The sequence below is a fragment of the Aethina tumida genome, chromosome 5, assembly GCF_024364675.1.
Source record: "Aethina tumida isolate Nest 87 chromosome 5, icAetTumi1.1, whole genome shotgun sequence".
Taxonomy (NCBI): Eukaryota; Metazoa; Arthropoda; class Insecta; order Coleoptera; family Nitidulidae; genus Aethina; species Aethina tumida.
This window is the reverse complement of record NC_065439.1, coordinates 21,300,970-21,315,988: the sequence shown is the minus strand read 5'-3', so window position 1 is coordinate 21,315,988 and position 15,019 is coordinate 21,300,970. Positions and strand designations below refer to the sequence as shown.

The following is a 15,019-nucleotide window of genomic DNA, read 5'->3' as shown; positions in this document are numbered from 1 at the left end:
ATTTTCCTTTGCACAACACTTATTTGAACTTCAAACAAGCAAATTATAAAATCTGTGTAATAATATTTATATACTAACTCAATTGATTGTTGTTTCCATATTTGTAAACTAAAGCAAATATTACGATGTGATGATAAGGTTGAGGAGATGGGGTTCCTCTGGATGTTGTGTAAAATATGATTTTCTTTTGCACAACACTTATTTGAACTTCAAACAAGCAAATTATAAAATCTGTGTAATAATATTTATATACTAACTCAATTCATTGCTGTTTCCATATTTGTATGCTAAAGCAAATATTACGTTGTGATGATAAAGTTGACACTAGTTTTAAATGTCTTCGATTACTTATGTGTGTACAATACTACCATAAATATCAGGCCTATCAAGGTTGTAAAACAGTATTCAATTATATGAAAATTGTTGAATATACTCGTTTATTTATTTTATTTCTAAAATTACATTTACAAATAATGCTTATTAGAATGAAAATCCCTAATTATACAATTACAATTATTTGAATGTCACAAAAAATATTTTAGAGAAATTTTAAATTAAGACTACAATATTATAATCATTAAAAATAAATTTCTATTCTTTTAATTAATTAATATTAGTTGTTTTTCTAATTTATGAGATAAACTTTTCTTAATCATATAATTAGATATATACTCAATTTTGAATATAAGCAATGTAAAAAGTTTACTTCTCGTACTAAAATGTTCATCAGGGATTATGGTTTAATAACAGTAAGCAAAAGAGATAAAGACAACAATTATATCTTTAATAACTAAAAACATAATTTATGTAAGGAAATATATTTTATCTTGTTTACCTAAATTTCAAAACAATTTAAAATTCTTTTAATATCTAAATGAGTATATGTATGTTCCATTGTTAATAACAATTGTAATTATACAATTATAGAATATAGAATTAAGAAATTATTCTTATTTAATTTACTTTCTACTAATGCAATTTCTAATCAAAATACCACAAGTTTTAATTAAATTAATAAAAATCCTTATTTTTAATAATATTTTACATAACAAAATCAAAAAAATTTTGTTAATTTTTTTTTGTCTTTTATTTTCGAAACATTAATTTAAATTGATAAAAATGAAATATTTTACATATTTTTGAGAAAAATAATTTATTTTGTCTCCTATTTTAATCTAATTTAAAAATTTTAATATATAATTTAAAATTCATTTAACAAAAAATGAGATCTCAATTATTAATATCTTTTTTTTAATAAAATTAATCTAATATACAGTTATACTGATTTTGATTAGAATTCTAAAATAAAAATGTAAATTTTAAAATTTTGTATATTCAAATATAATTTATAAAATCACAAAAATTTTCTTAATTATTTTTTTCTTCTAATTAGTAGGATTCCTTGTCAAAACACATACTTTAAATTAATAAAAATTCTTATTTTTATTAATATTTTTACAAATATTTTACATTTTTGATGAAAATAAATCTTCTAATTTAGTCTAATTTTAAATTTTCAATTAATTAATATCATTTTTTATAATAAAATTAAGTTAATGTACAATTGTACTGATTTTTTAATTTAAGATACAAATGTATATTTTACAATTTTGAATATTCAAATATAAATATAAAAATCTTTTAATTACTGGGATTCCTTGTTAAAGTAAATTAATAAATATTCTTAATTTTCATTTTCTGCGAAAAATAATTTATTACGCCTCCTGTTCTAGTCTATCTTTAATATTTTAATAAAATTTTTAAATATTGAATTTTTTTATTAATTATTAGGATTCTTTCCTTTCACGTACTTTAAATTAATAAAAATTCTCATTTTTATTAATATTTTTACAAATATTGTACATTTTTTGATGAAAATATATCTCCTATTTTAATTTAATGTACAATTATACTGATTTTTTAACTTAAGATAAAAATGTATATTTTAGAATTTTGAATATTCAATATAAAATCTTTTAATTACTGGGATTGCTTGTTAAAGTAAATTAATAAATATTCTTAATCTTCATTTTCTGCGAAAAATAATTAATTTAATAAAATTTTAAAATATTGAATGCTTTTATTAATTATTAGGATTCCTCGTTCATACACAACAAGTTTTATTTAAGTCAGTAAATTCTTGTTTTTATTGATATTTTTAAAATATTTTATATTTTTATTTTTGAGGAAATAATTTATCACGTCTTCAATTTTAATTTAAATATTTAAATATAATTTTTTATTACAACAAGAAAGTATAATATTAAGTTAAATTAATAGTTATATATTAACAACTTTTTTCTTTTAATTTTTTAAGTTTATTAATATTAATTTTTTTAATAATTAAATAAATATAAAATAAAATCTAAATATAAAACTAAAATAAAAGAAAAAATATTTATTATTTAAATTTGAATTTATGAATTATTTATCGAAATATTTTATTGACTCATTAAATTAATTTAGATTCACCCACCAACCTATCGCATTATCTATATTTAGTGGCTCCCAAATCGGTCGCAAATGACACCATCGAAATATTCAAAACAGTTACAGTTGCATCACCGCACAACGAATATAAAAAAAATCTAATTAATGTTACCAAACGTCCCGGCTTAATTGGCGTTGTCGTTCGTCGTCGAAGAAAACATGGACGCGACGAGCTTATAAAGTGGAGGAGTCCGCGATTAAGTTATGCGCGACTTTGATATTTGAATTTATGGCCTCTTAAATTGTTGTAAAACGACGCACGGCCCCTTTGTCGGTGCGATGTTAACAAGCACTTAATCCCCTCGTATTATGTGCTCAAATCAAAATATATTGCCTGACGATTCGAGATAATTTAACTTGAACCACTTGTGTGTGAACACATTCCTATAAAAAAATTGTAACACCACGGATAATTAAGGCGATTTCGGCCGATTTGAAACGCTGTTTCGTCAGTATGTATATGTCGTGTCCCGATTCTGAATTATTTACGAAAACTGCCTTTTTCACAAGTGCTTTTTTACTTACTAATTGTCTTGAAATTTGTCTTAATATCATCGTATCTTAGTTTGAGGTAATATAATAAATAATAAATTATATGTTTTTGAAAAATTCAACTTCTTTTCTACGTTTTAATGGCAAGTTTAATTATAATTTCAATTTGAAATAAAAAAATTGGTCATACTATTTCGAAATTGTAAAGAGATATTTATATTTGAGGTAAATATCTTACACTATATACACTTTTGGAATTAGTATTTAGTTTATAAAAATAAATAAAATAATTTATTAATTACACCCTCTTTTTTTGTTAACAACAATATGAATTATTTCGAAATTTACCAAAATATCGTCATATCTTTGTTAGAGATAATATATTGTAAAACTTTGAACACTTTAGTGACTAATTTCTCTATCTGGTTTGAACCCTCTATAATCAGAGAAGTGTTCTGTTTTAAAATTGATTATTAAAACGTTGGTCTCGTTCAACAACTGTTTCGGCCCAATTAAATTAACACTTGTAAACAATTGTCCGAAGGAAGTGGCGATTAATTAGAAAACAATACCATACACAACGATCTACTGGCATAGCCAAACGTCGGACCACCCAAAAATACCCATAAACAATTCATTTAAACACCGCAGCATTTTCGGTTCCACGCGAACAAATATCAACATAAAATTATGCAACGTGAAGAATGGACTTTCGCGCTTTTGGAGTCGAGTGAAATTCGCCGAATGGTATCTGATGAAAGTATTTTTTTTTTTTGATTTATGCAGACTAACCGGCATGTGCAATTTTCTGGATCGGCTTTAAAATGGTTCAGTTAATTATCTCTGTGCCATTGTTTACTGCTTTGTGAAAGCTCATGATCGAATTGAAAATTCCCGGTAATCGTTAATTATTAATTATGCAAATACAGTTTTAACTTTTCTTAGTTGTGACGAGTTAATTAGTTATTAATTGCGTTTTGCTGTCGCCGTCACTGTTTTACATACACGGTATTTTTTACCGGCTGCCAGATTGAAATTGAATGTGGTCTAATGTGTAAGCTAATACGTCTTTAATGATGCACACTTAATATGCATACGCAAATCAGTTTTTAATGTCCGGTAGTAAACACTTAAAACTGATATTTTCTTTTTGTTTTACGAGTTTTTTCAATGTCGTCCGGGCACCATATTGTGATTCGGGGCGTCGGTGCAATAATAAAACTATCATTTATAAATACGATTCGTAACTGAATACGAAAACGAATAAAAACAGTTTTAGGTGTCTTCCGCGATTTTCTTATCGATTTTCTCAATTGCGTTGTCCGCGATCGATTTAACCGTTTTAATTTTAATGTGCGTGTCGGTGCCAAGTGTGCCGCACGTGGACCACGACCATGTTTTCCGACCTTCTCTTCACGTTACTGAAGCTGCTCTTCAAGCTGAGGAAGCTTAAGGTAGGCGAGGTGGGCGGAAGCACCGACGGATTTTATCGGGAAATCCACCGTGGCCGACAATTAGATTGTTATTCTAATTATTGGTTACATAAAACAATGGATTCCTTTCGTTTTTTTTGTGACTTAACGGGGCAACGAGTCCGTGAAACAACGCAACGGTTACGCAAACGCAAAAATGTGCACGTTTGCCAACCCGGGAGAGTTTCCTACTTTGTTAAAATAATTAATTAATTGGCGTGACCACGAGGATGTGTCGCCGTAGGATTTCGCAAACGGTTTAAACAATATTGCCTCGAACAATCAAGGTTCAGTGATATTAATTTGCTCGAACGGAACACCTGTCGATGCATTTTAATGTAACCTGTCTATTTAGTCCAAGTGACGAATATATCTCGAACATCAATGAGAATGGAACGATTAAACGGGGATTTATTGTTAATTTTTTCAGTATCCCTGAAACTTGGTGCCTGTTAATTTATGAAATAGCAGCTTTGTTTACGAGTGTGATGTCATTAGAATCACTGAAAAGTGAGTGTTGGCAACAACAACACAATGCGGGGCAGATTTATTCGAACTTTCGTGTTGTCACCGTAGTGGAAAGATAAAAAATCGTAGGCAGGACAAGACGTAGCGAAATATTGTTTAGTGTGCGGTAAACGATACGTTTTACACTCCGATGGTTTCCCATTGTGAAAAATTACCGATGCAGTTGGAAATCAAAGGTGGACACGAACGAGGAAGATGTAATCGGGCGAAAAATGTCACGAGTTTAGAAAGTAAATGATAATTTTTAAAATTCTACGTGTACTGTAAATAAAATGACTAACCATGTCATATACCTAAATCTAATAGTGTTTGATTTATTATTTTTTTTTTCCAAAAATTTTCACCAGATGGTATAACTAAAATGTCTGTAAAGCCACCAATTTTGAAGCTGGGACCTTTATTTTTGGCACATCGTATAAGGAACCATTATAGTACTCTCAAATTTTACACAGGATGTTCATTATTTACGTTTTATTTTATGCATCTTAAAATATGGATAACTTTGGTATTTTCAATAGAACACCACACTCTTTGTGCATTTATTTAAAAATAAGTTTTTATTTATAATTGTTACAAAAACCATAAAAAATATTGTTTATAAAAAATAAAAATTTTAACTTAACATGGGGTGTTTCCACTTCTGTTACGAATGACAGTCTCACATCTTCTGTTCATACTCAATCTAGCTTCGAATTTCATTTTGATCCAAATTCTCCTAAATTTTGAGTCTTTGAAGCTGGAACATTTATTTTTAGCACATCGTATAAGCAACCATTATAGTACTCTCAAATTTTACACAGGATATTCGTTATTTACGTTTTATTTTATGCATCTTAAAATATGGATAACTTTGGTATTTTCAATGGAACACCACACTCTTTGTGCATTTATTTAAAAATAAGTTTTTATTTATAATTGTTACAAAAACCATAAAAAATATTGTTTATAAAAAATAAAAATTTTAACTTAACATGGGGTGTTTCCACTTCTGTTACGAATGACAGTCTCACATCTTCTGTTCATACTCAATCTAGCTTCGAATTTCATTTTGATCCAAATTCTCCTAAATTTTGAGTCTTTGAAGCTGGAACATTTATTTTTAGCACATCGTATAAGCAACCATTATAGTACTCTCAAATTTTACACAGGATATTCGTTATTTACGTTTTATTTTATGCATCTTAAAATATGGATAACTTTGGTATTTTCAATGGAACACCACACTCTTTGTGCATTTATTTAAAAATAAGTTTTTATTTATAATTGTTACAAAAACCATAAAAAATATTGTTTATAAAAAATAAAAATTTTAACTTAACATGGGGTGTTTCCACTTCTGTTACGAATGACAGTCTCACATCTTCTGTTCATACTCAATCTAGGTTCGAATTTCATTTTGATCCAAATTCTCCTAAATTTTGAGTCTTTGAAGCTGGAACATTTATTTTTAGCACATCGTATAAGCAACCATTATAGTACTCTCAAATTTTACACAGGATATTCGTTATTTACGTTTTATTTTATGCATCTTAAAATATGGATAACTTTGGTATTTTCAATGGAACACCACACTCTTTGTGCATTTATTTAAAAATAAGTTTTTATTTATAATTGTTACAAAAACCATAAAAAATATTGTTTATAAAAAATAAAAATTTTAACTTAACATGGGGTGTTTCCACTTCTGTTACGAATGACAGTCTCACATCTTCTGTTCATACTCAATCTAGGTTCGAATTTCATTTTGATCCAAATTCTCCTAAATTTTGAGTCTTTGAAGCTGGAACATTTATTTTTAGCACATCGTATAAGCAACCATTATAGTACTCTCAAATTTTACACAGGATATTCGTTATTTACGTTTTATTTTATGCATCTTAAAATATGGATAACTTTGGTATTTTCAATGGAACACCACACTCTTTGTACATTTATTTAAAAATAAGTTTTTATTTATAATTGTTACAAAAAACCTTAAAAAATATTGTTTATAAAAAATAAAAATTTTAACTTAACATGGGGTGTTTCCACTTCTGTTACGAATGACAGTCTCACATCTTCTGTTCATACTCAATCTAGGTTCGAATTTCATTTTGATCCAAATTCTCCTAAATTTTGAATCTTTGAAGCTGGAACATTTATTTTTGGCACATCGTATAAGCAACCATTAAAGTACTCTCAAATTTTACACAGGATATTCGTTATTTACGTTTTATTTTATGCATTTTAAAATATGGATAACTTTGGTATTTTCAATGGAACACCACACTCTTTGTACATTTATTTAAAAATAAGTTTTTATTTATAATTGTTACAAAAAACCTTAAAAAATATTGTTTATAAAAAATAAAAATTGGGGTGTTTCCACTTCTATTACGAATGACAGTCTCGCATCTTCTGTTCATACTCAAAATCTAGACTCGAATTTCATTTTGATCCAAATTCTTCCAAATTTTGAGTCTTCTAAGTTATTCGGACAGACAGTTAAACGTCTCCCAAGAATGTCCCAGCTAGTTCTATTGGGTTAAGACCTGGACTGCAAGTTGGCCAGGTCATAACATTAATTCCAACGTCAGCAAAATAATTTCAGACATCAGATGGCACATCACACCCTCGGCAAAATTGAAAATGAAATTTTGTATAAAATAAAATAGAAAAACAGTTAACATCAAGTCATTATTGCTATAAGAATTTGAAATCAACATTTTTTTCCGCTCTCCTTAAACTAATAAATAAGTTAGGTGAATCCCCCTGTATAGATAGTTTTATTGTAATCCGTCGGTCCGTCAAATATTGTTATCATGGAATCTGCGATCGTGAAAGGTGATCAAACCGATTATTTGCTTACTTAAACAACCATCGATAATTTCATGCAACTTCATTTCTTTAATCAGTTTTATGTGGTACGATTCCCGGTGTACAGAATTAGCTGGAGGTAATTTAGCAATTTTTTCCACAACTCAGACACATCCGTTCAACATCGGTCTTTGGCTGAACCACCGCGGGCGCAAATGATCTCCGGCTCATTAATATTCAATACTATTTCTATTGGCGGTTTTGTTGTCGTGTTTGCTTTAGCAACTGGTTCGCTCTAAATATAGACCGGTGGCGCGAGAGTGCGGCGACTGCAATGTAAAAAACCGTATTTTTATCGCTGTCAATATCCACTCGATGCGAACACACCGAGATGGATCTGTCCCATCTCGAGTGGTGGCATGGTGAATATTACGGTGGAAGAATGTGCAACATCACCCGCACGCAAAACGCGATGGGCCAACGGCCTTGGCTGTAATTGCATCTCTAGAATAAATGTTGCGTTTTGCGCGTCGCCGTTTGGCATACGACGCGATGGATGTTACGCAATTTTCTACCTGTTGTAAATGGGAATCGTCAATGACTGATTAACATTCACATCTCGTCGTTGTGCGATCCAGGCACTCGATGATCGGTCTTTACATCCGAACACAAAACTCTCCTACTGACGCACGAATAACGACACGTGTGTGTTATTTGTTTTTTTAGAGTCCAGTCGGAAGCACGGACGTGGTGGACCATTCTCTGGCGGACGGCGTCGACATGAGGACGAGCGTGGTGCGCGTCGCCGAAGACTACACGAAGAGGAAGAACGTGTTGCGCGTCTCCTCCGTGAAGCCCTGCAGGTCGGAGTTCCTTCTGCAGACCGACGACCTCACCCTGGGCGAGTGGGTCAAGGTGCTCCAGGAGCAGGTAGCAACCACCACCGAAGCAGAAGCCAGACAAGTACAAGTAGACAACTTTAATTCTCACCCGAGTACTAATAAAGTTCATTCTAGGACCACCTTAACAGTACGCAACAGGCGGTGCCGCAAACCATACCAGCCTCCACCACCATTCAGGTGCAAGGCAGCCACTTATCACCCCAGTTGGGCAAAGGCAAGAATTCCGCGGCCAGAAATCGCTCGCCCACCGGCCAATCGCCGGTCAGCAAGACCCGCAAACCATCACACACCCAGGACCCGACGACCAGTCCCAAGTCCAAAAATTGGGCCGGCCGCATGTACAAACAGCTGCACAAGAAGATTCAGGGTGGCACCAGCCCAAGCTCGCCAACTGCCCCCGAAGTTTCCACCTTCGGCATACCGATCGAGCAGTGTTTGCCCTCCACCAACAACCCGTTCGTCCCCAAAGTGGTGGACGTGTGCACCTCCATAGTGGAAGAGAAAGGACTGCAAATCGTGGGCATTTACAGAGTGCCGGGCAACAACGCCTCCATTACCGCTCTCACGGACGAAATCAACAAGAACTACGAAGACGTACCGATGGACGACCAAAAGTGGAACGACGTCAACGTGGTCAGCAGCATACTTAAGTCGTACTTCAGAAAAATGCCCGACTCCTTGATAACCGTGAAGCTGTACCCCTGCTTCATTAACGCCGCCAAAATCGAGGACCCGACCGAACGTCTTAAGGAGCTGAAGAGGTTGGTGAAAAGTCTGCCGCCGCACAACTACGAAACTCTCAAACACATCGTGTTGCATCTGAGTCGAGTGGTGGAGAAAAGCGAGATCAACAAAATGGAAGCCAAAAATTTGGCCATTGTGTTCGGTCCCACCATCGTGCGCAGCGAGAGCGACAACATGGAGAGCATGGTGAACAACATGACCAATCAGTGTAAGATCGTCGAGATCTTGTTGAACGGCGCGGAGTACTTCTTCTCCGACAATGATCCGCCAGAACCTCTGCAAATACCCCCTCTGGTGAGACCTGAGGAGAACGAATACATTGAGCAGGGCAACCACGCTTTGTTGCTAAATAACATAAATAAGTATGAAGGTACGTTGTACTGAATGTCAATTTTATATGTAATTGTAAGTCATTGACCTATTTCTTTATAGCTATTGGAAAGGAGGGAAAGGACAGGAAACTACTACATTCCCTTGTGATGTCGGCTGCGCAGCGCATTAAGAAAACACCTAAACAGGCTAACTCCTCACAGTCTAAGGAAGAAGTTACTACACCAACCAGTCCTAAGTCATTCTCATCCCAGCTCTCCTCATTATCTGATCTCAAGGAAGTAAGTAACTTATCGTTTGAAGACTTAGGAATATTATTAACACACTTTATCTTTCAGAGTACAACCACAGATAGTAAAGTAGTTTATGTACCCGCCAGCAACGCTGAGCGCGAAATGGAAAACAGCAGTGAAAAACTGAAACGGAGGCTCGAGAAGTTCAACAGAGAAACCCAAGAGGACATCCAAAAGTCGCGGTGGCCACCAAACGATTTTGGTAAGTTCATTTACAATCTTTTGTTGAAACACAGTGTTAATAAATCAATTTTACAGTGGATGGACGTGGAAACACAGGCTTGAGCTCTTCAGCCGGTAACGTGAACCAGCAGAACGCCAGGCTATCCCTCAAACCCGCTGAAATGATGAAGACACATAGTGCTTCTAACGTGTACGCTCGTCTGTCCAACACAACGGATCACAGCCGCAACAGTCTCGGTTCCATGGAGGGCGGGTACCCGGTGCAATACTCCCCAATCCTGGGCAGTTTGAGTTTAAGTAAACAGTCTTATGCGACGGACAAATCGGGTGCCGATCACCCCAGTGATATTAGTGATAGGCGGGGGAATAGGACCGTGCTACGGAGGGGTAGTTCAGTGGAGAATATCAACTCCAGTTCGCTGGATCTGAACGCCAACGGTGGTTTGAAGAAAGTGAAATACGAGAAGGAGGTAAGTCATACAACATTCAATCCTTGTACAAAATAAACTAAACTAGTTTTATTTTCAGAGTGACTTAAGTCAGCGGTCGGGCTCGTTGGAATCATTAAACAAACAGTCGGACGGAGGTAAATTAAATTATTATAAATTAAAACTCCCCTAAATAGGCTTTAGTAGAATGACTAAATTAGTCACGGATTAGATGTAAATACACAGTTATTTTTTTAACTCCGTTAGGAACTCCGTTGCCTCCTATAAGGGGTTGGAGGTCGGTGCGACCCCCTCAAATGGCACCCCAGCGACCCCCTAGAACCCGCCAATTGTACAACAGACTTTAAATTAGAGGTAGAGAGGCTGTGCAGGCAGTTTTAATGAATCGCTTCATGCAGTCGCTCGTACTTACGCTTGGTTCTCCCATGCACCACCACATACATAGAAGTGACACAGAAATTATAATTTAATTGTAATTTCTGTGGTATTTCTGCATGGTGTATGGATTAGATGTTTCTGTGAAAATGCACAGCTATTAAAACATGCTCTGATTTTTTTAACAGTATTCATTTGTGCTAACTAAGACTAAATGAAATATTCAGTTTTTCAGATAAATAATTCAATTAAAATAACATATTTTATTTTAAAACTAAATACAGTTTTATTCATCAAATATTGTTATTTTGATATTATTTTGCTTTTTGTGTGATATTAACATGTTTTCACTTTCTCAAATATAGGACAATTCTTAAATAATACCCATTACTTAAGAAACAGATTAAAATAATATAAACAAAAGAAAAACTGGGATTTGGTTAGAAATTATTACATTTTCTTTTAAAAGTGTCATCAACAATTTACACTACTTCTGGAAATATATTAAATCTTGACATTTTTTGCAGTTTCCGACCTGATGAAAGATTTGACAAAAGCGTACGATCAAATCAAGCAGAAGCACAACCTGCTGTCTGGCGAAGACTTGCCGTTCGTGGACGAGTCACCAGACAAGCAACAGCCGCCTCAAGAGGGCGCCCAGTCAGACAAGGAAAACATTCCCGGATCGAACGATCTGTACAAGAATCCCAGCCTGCACAAGACCCAATACGTGCCCACCGGCTTCAAGCTGAAGGAGATCAAATACAAGGAGTCCAAAAGGGACGCCGAAAAGGATGAAGACACCATGACCGCGGACAACGTACCTGACAATGAGCGAAACATATCAACTCATAACAAACTAACACTAGCCCCCAACACTAACAAACTGAATTCAAACGGTTCTAAATTGCGTCGTTCGGAATCGTTGAACAAGCCCGAGAGGACGGTCTCGCCGCAGACCATCAAACTGAAGAGGTCTGAAAGTCTCAACAAGACCGGCGACAAACTCAAACGCTCGGACAGTTTGACCAAGAACGAGAAAACCGAGAGCAATAACAACAAAAGGCGTGAACTGTCCACTTCGGGCAGAAGGTCCAAAGAGAACACCAAACTAAAGCGGAAAAACGGAATGCCGGACAGATCGATAAAGCGGCGGCACACGGTGGGCGGTACTAAAGACCCCGACAAAGTCACCTATCTGGACAACAAAAGCCAGGAAGACACCTCACCCAAAGAAAACAAGGACAAAAACTTGCGGACGAGTTCCCCGGACTTGAGTTCCACAAGAAGGGAGCGTCTATGCTTGGAGATAAACCTGGTCGGTCCGGAAGATATGGTGGTGGCCCTAAGACAGCATTTTATCGGAGCCCGGCCTCAGAGCTTCCCAGAATCCGTTTTTAAGGTTCCACTTGAATCTCATGTGTGAATATACAAAATGTAGTTGTGCCTTAAAACTTCTGAACGTGGAAGGGTAACAAATACAATTTTTAACTCCATTTTTTTGGCAACGTTTTTGTTGCTCGTACAATTCTAAATGATTCTTGAATCGTGGCCTTTCACTGTTTCCGCGGAAACATGCAAATGAAACATCAAACTGAATTAGACTGAATGGATTTATCAAAATGTGCAATAAATTTCTTTGTACATTGACAATTTTTTAAAAAAAGATTTATTAGATAATCTAGAGATTTTAAGGAAACAAACACTTCGTTAATCTTTGAAAAAGACAGAAATGTAATTTCTCTCATAAAGTTTAATTAAAAAATTGTGCGCATTTATATTGTTTTTCTATTTGTTTCGCTTCTTTAAATGTATGTGATTCGAAAATAATTCCAGGTTGAAGCAATTAAAATTTGTGATAAAATGATTAGATTAGGCTTTGTACATAATGACATAGGTTTTATTTTATTTGATTCAAAGACAAAAATTAAGTTATACAATTCCTTAACGCTTTATTGTTTCTTTAATTCAGCATTTTATAGTTTCGACAGTATTAGTAAAATACTGTGCCAAAAAATATATGTTTAGCTAATTGAAACTAGCTAACCGAGGATAGCTAATGTGTATATAAAATTGTTCATTTCGCTTGTGAGTTGGTGTAAAAAAGAAAGGATGGTATGTAATTCTAAATGCTAGGCTGTTTGTATCTTGCCCGTTATTGTTTTTATAGTTTTAAGAACAAAATGTTTGTGTTGTTGTAATTTGTAATTGTAAATATATTTTCAATTTATGCACTTTTATAGTTTTTTATTCCGTATATTAATATTAATGCATTAAAAAAATAATGATACGACATAAATGCAATATATTGAAAAAAGTTATAGCCATCAGGTAAGTAGAATATTAATATTATTGTACTTATCAAAGTACTATTAAAAAATAGTATGAATTTATTCTTAGGATAATTATTTTATCGAATAACTTATAAATAACAACAAAATATAATAATTTGAATTGCCATTATAAAACTTCACTTTATCTACATTTTTATATTTTATTGATTTTTTACGTTTTTCGTAACTTTTTTGGATTGTAGAAAATTTTTACATTTCTAGTAGAATATTTTTGCGATTTTAATAACTACATTTTTAGTGATTTTTACGTTTTTTTGTAATTCCAATAATAATTTAAAATTAAATTCGAAACAACAGTTACATACATTTCAAGACTGCTGGAGCTCTTCAACAGTTGAAATCTTTCACCAGTTGAAAACTTTGCAATTCCTCAATTTTTTCTAGTTTCTTCAGTTCTTCTCTTTCGATTTTTCAGACATTTGATCATAAGGTAATTTTGTTATTTCTTCTTTGGATTGTAGAATGTTTTAATATTTTATATTTTAATGATTTTGGAATTTTAGAAACTTTAGTTTTCTTAGTAATTATTTATATTTTTTGAGATTTTTACTTTTTTAAGTCATTAGGTAAAAATGTCATACGGTCATAAGGTAAAAAGGGTCATAAGGTAAAAAAGTCATAAGGTAATTCGGTCATAAGGTAAAACTGGTCATAAGGTAAAAAGATGACAATTAGTATAACCAAATTAATAGATTATTTTTAATAAAATTTTTAGCAATTAATTACATTTTTTATTTTTAGTAATTTTTCGTGAAGTCAGCACGAGTTTTTTTAAACAAAAAAACGTAAATTATTTATAGGTTTTTCTTTAATTTTAGAAATTTTTCATTTTTTCGGGTTTGACAGACCATGTACACAAAGTACAGCTTTGGAAAATTACGTGATAGATTTGTGATCGGTGCGTTATTGTCACGTAATCGGCGCGTGTAAGTGCATGATGGGTGTGTGATCAGTACGTGATTGGTACATGATTTGCATTTGTACATTATTAATTTCTAATTAAAAGTAAACTATTTATGTTTTTCTTTAGTTTCAAAAATATTTCCGAGTAACTCTTTCCATATTTAATGGTCTTTTTTATTTTTAATTTTAATTCAATTTTTTTTTTTGTATTTAAGAACATTTTTAAGTTTTAAATATTTTTTATTAGAGTTACAAACATCGAAATTTTTATTACATTTTATTTATTTAGTGATTCAGGATTTTAGTACAAAATAAAAACTCAAAAAGTTCCATCATACCTTTCAATAGAGAAAGCTTTAACTATTGCCTATGCAAACGAGGCCCCCTTGAATATTTGATACTTTTATTCGAGATCTGAGTAATAAATACTTTGGGTAGAAAGATTCGATTATTTGAAATAGAGTATTAGATATTAAAGATAACACAACAAAATATTAACAATATTTTTTAAATATAAATTTTATAAAATTTTAAATAAAAATTTTTGTCTTGTTTAAATACCATATTTATATTTCTAGGTTGAGCAGTATACTGAGCAAATTTCTATATATCAAGTTAAACGCAAATGAATTGAAATTTCACTGCCGTGAAAAAAGTAAATTGCTGTAGATAATCTGTTGTGGTTAATGCTTAATTTCTGAAATCACT

At 32.7% G+C, this 15,019-nt stretch overlaps 1 protein-coding gene across 10 annotated transcripts in view; it reads left to right on the top strand.

Annotated features, from left to right (window-relative positions):
- LOC109604795 (rho GTPase-activating protein 21-B) overlaps positions 1-13,292 on the top strand; it is a 222,498-nt gene extending 209,206 nt beyond the window's left edge. For 9 of the 10 annotated variants that reach the window (XM_049967997.1, XM_049968001.1, XM_049968000.1 and 6 more), the window contains 7 exons: positions 8,505-8,741; positions 8,795-9,794; positions 9,857-10,035; positions 10,093-10,249; positions 10,306-10,700; positions 10,759-10,816; positions 11,582-13,292. In XM_049967997.1, the coding sequence (XP_049823954.1) occupies positions 8,505-8,741; positions 8,795-9,794; positions 9,857-10,035; positions 10,093-10,249; positions 10,306-10,700; positions 10,759-10,816; positions 11,582-12,480 (2,925 nt within the window). In that variant the 3' untranslated portion in view covers positions 12,481-13,292. Of the gene's footprint in view, positions 1-8,504; positions 8,742-8,794; positions 9,795-9,856; positions 10,036-10,092; positions 10,250-10,305; positions 10,701-10,758; positions 10,817-10,925; positions 11,034-11,581 lie in introns of all 10 variants that reach the window. The other variant, XM_049968002.1, reaches the window with a different exon arrangement.
- Positions 13,293-15,019: the final 1,727 nt, after the last annotated feature.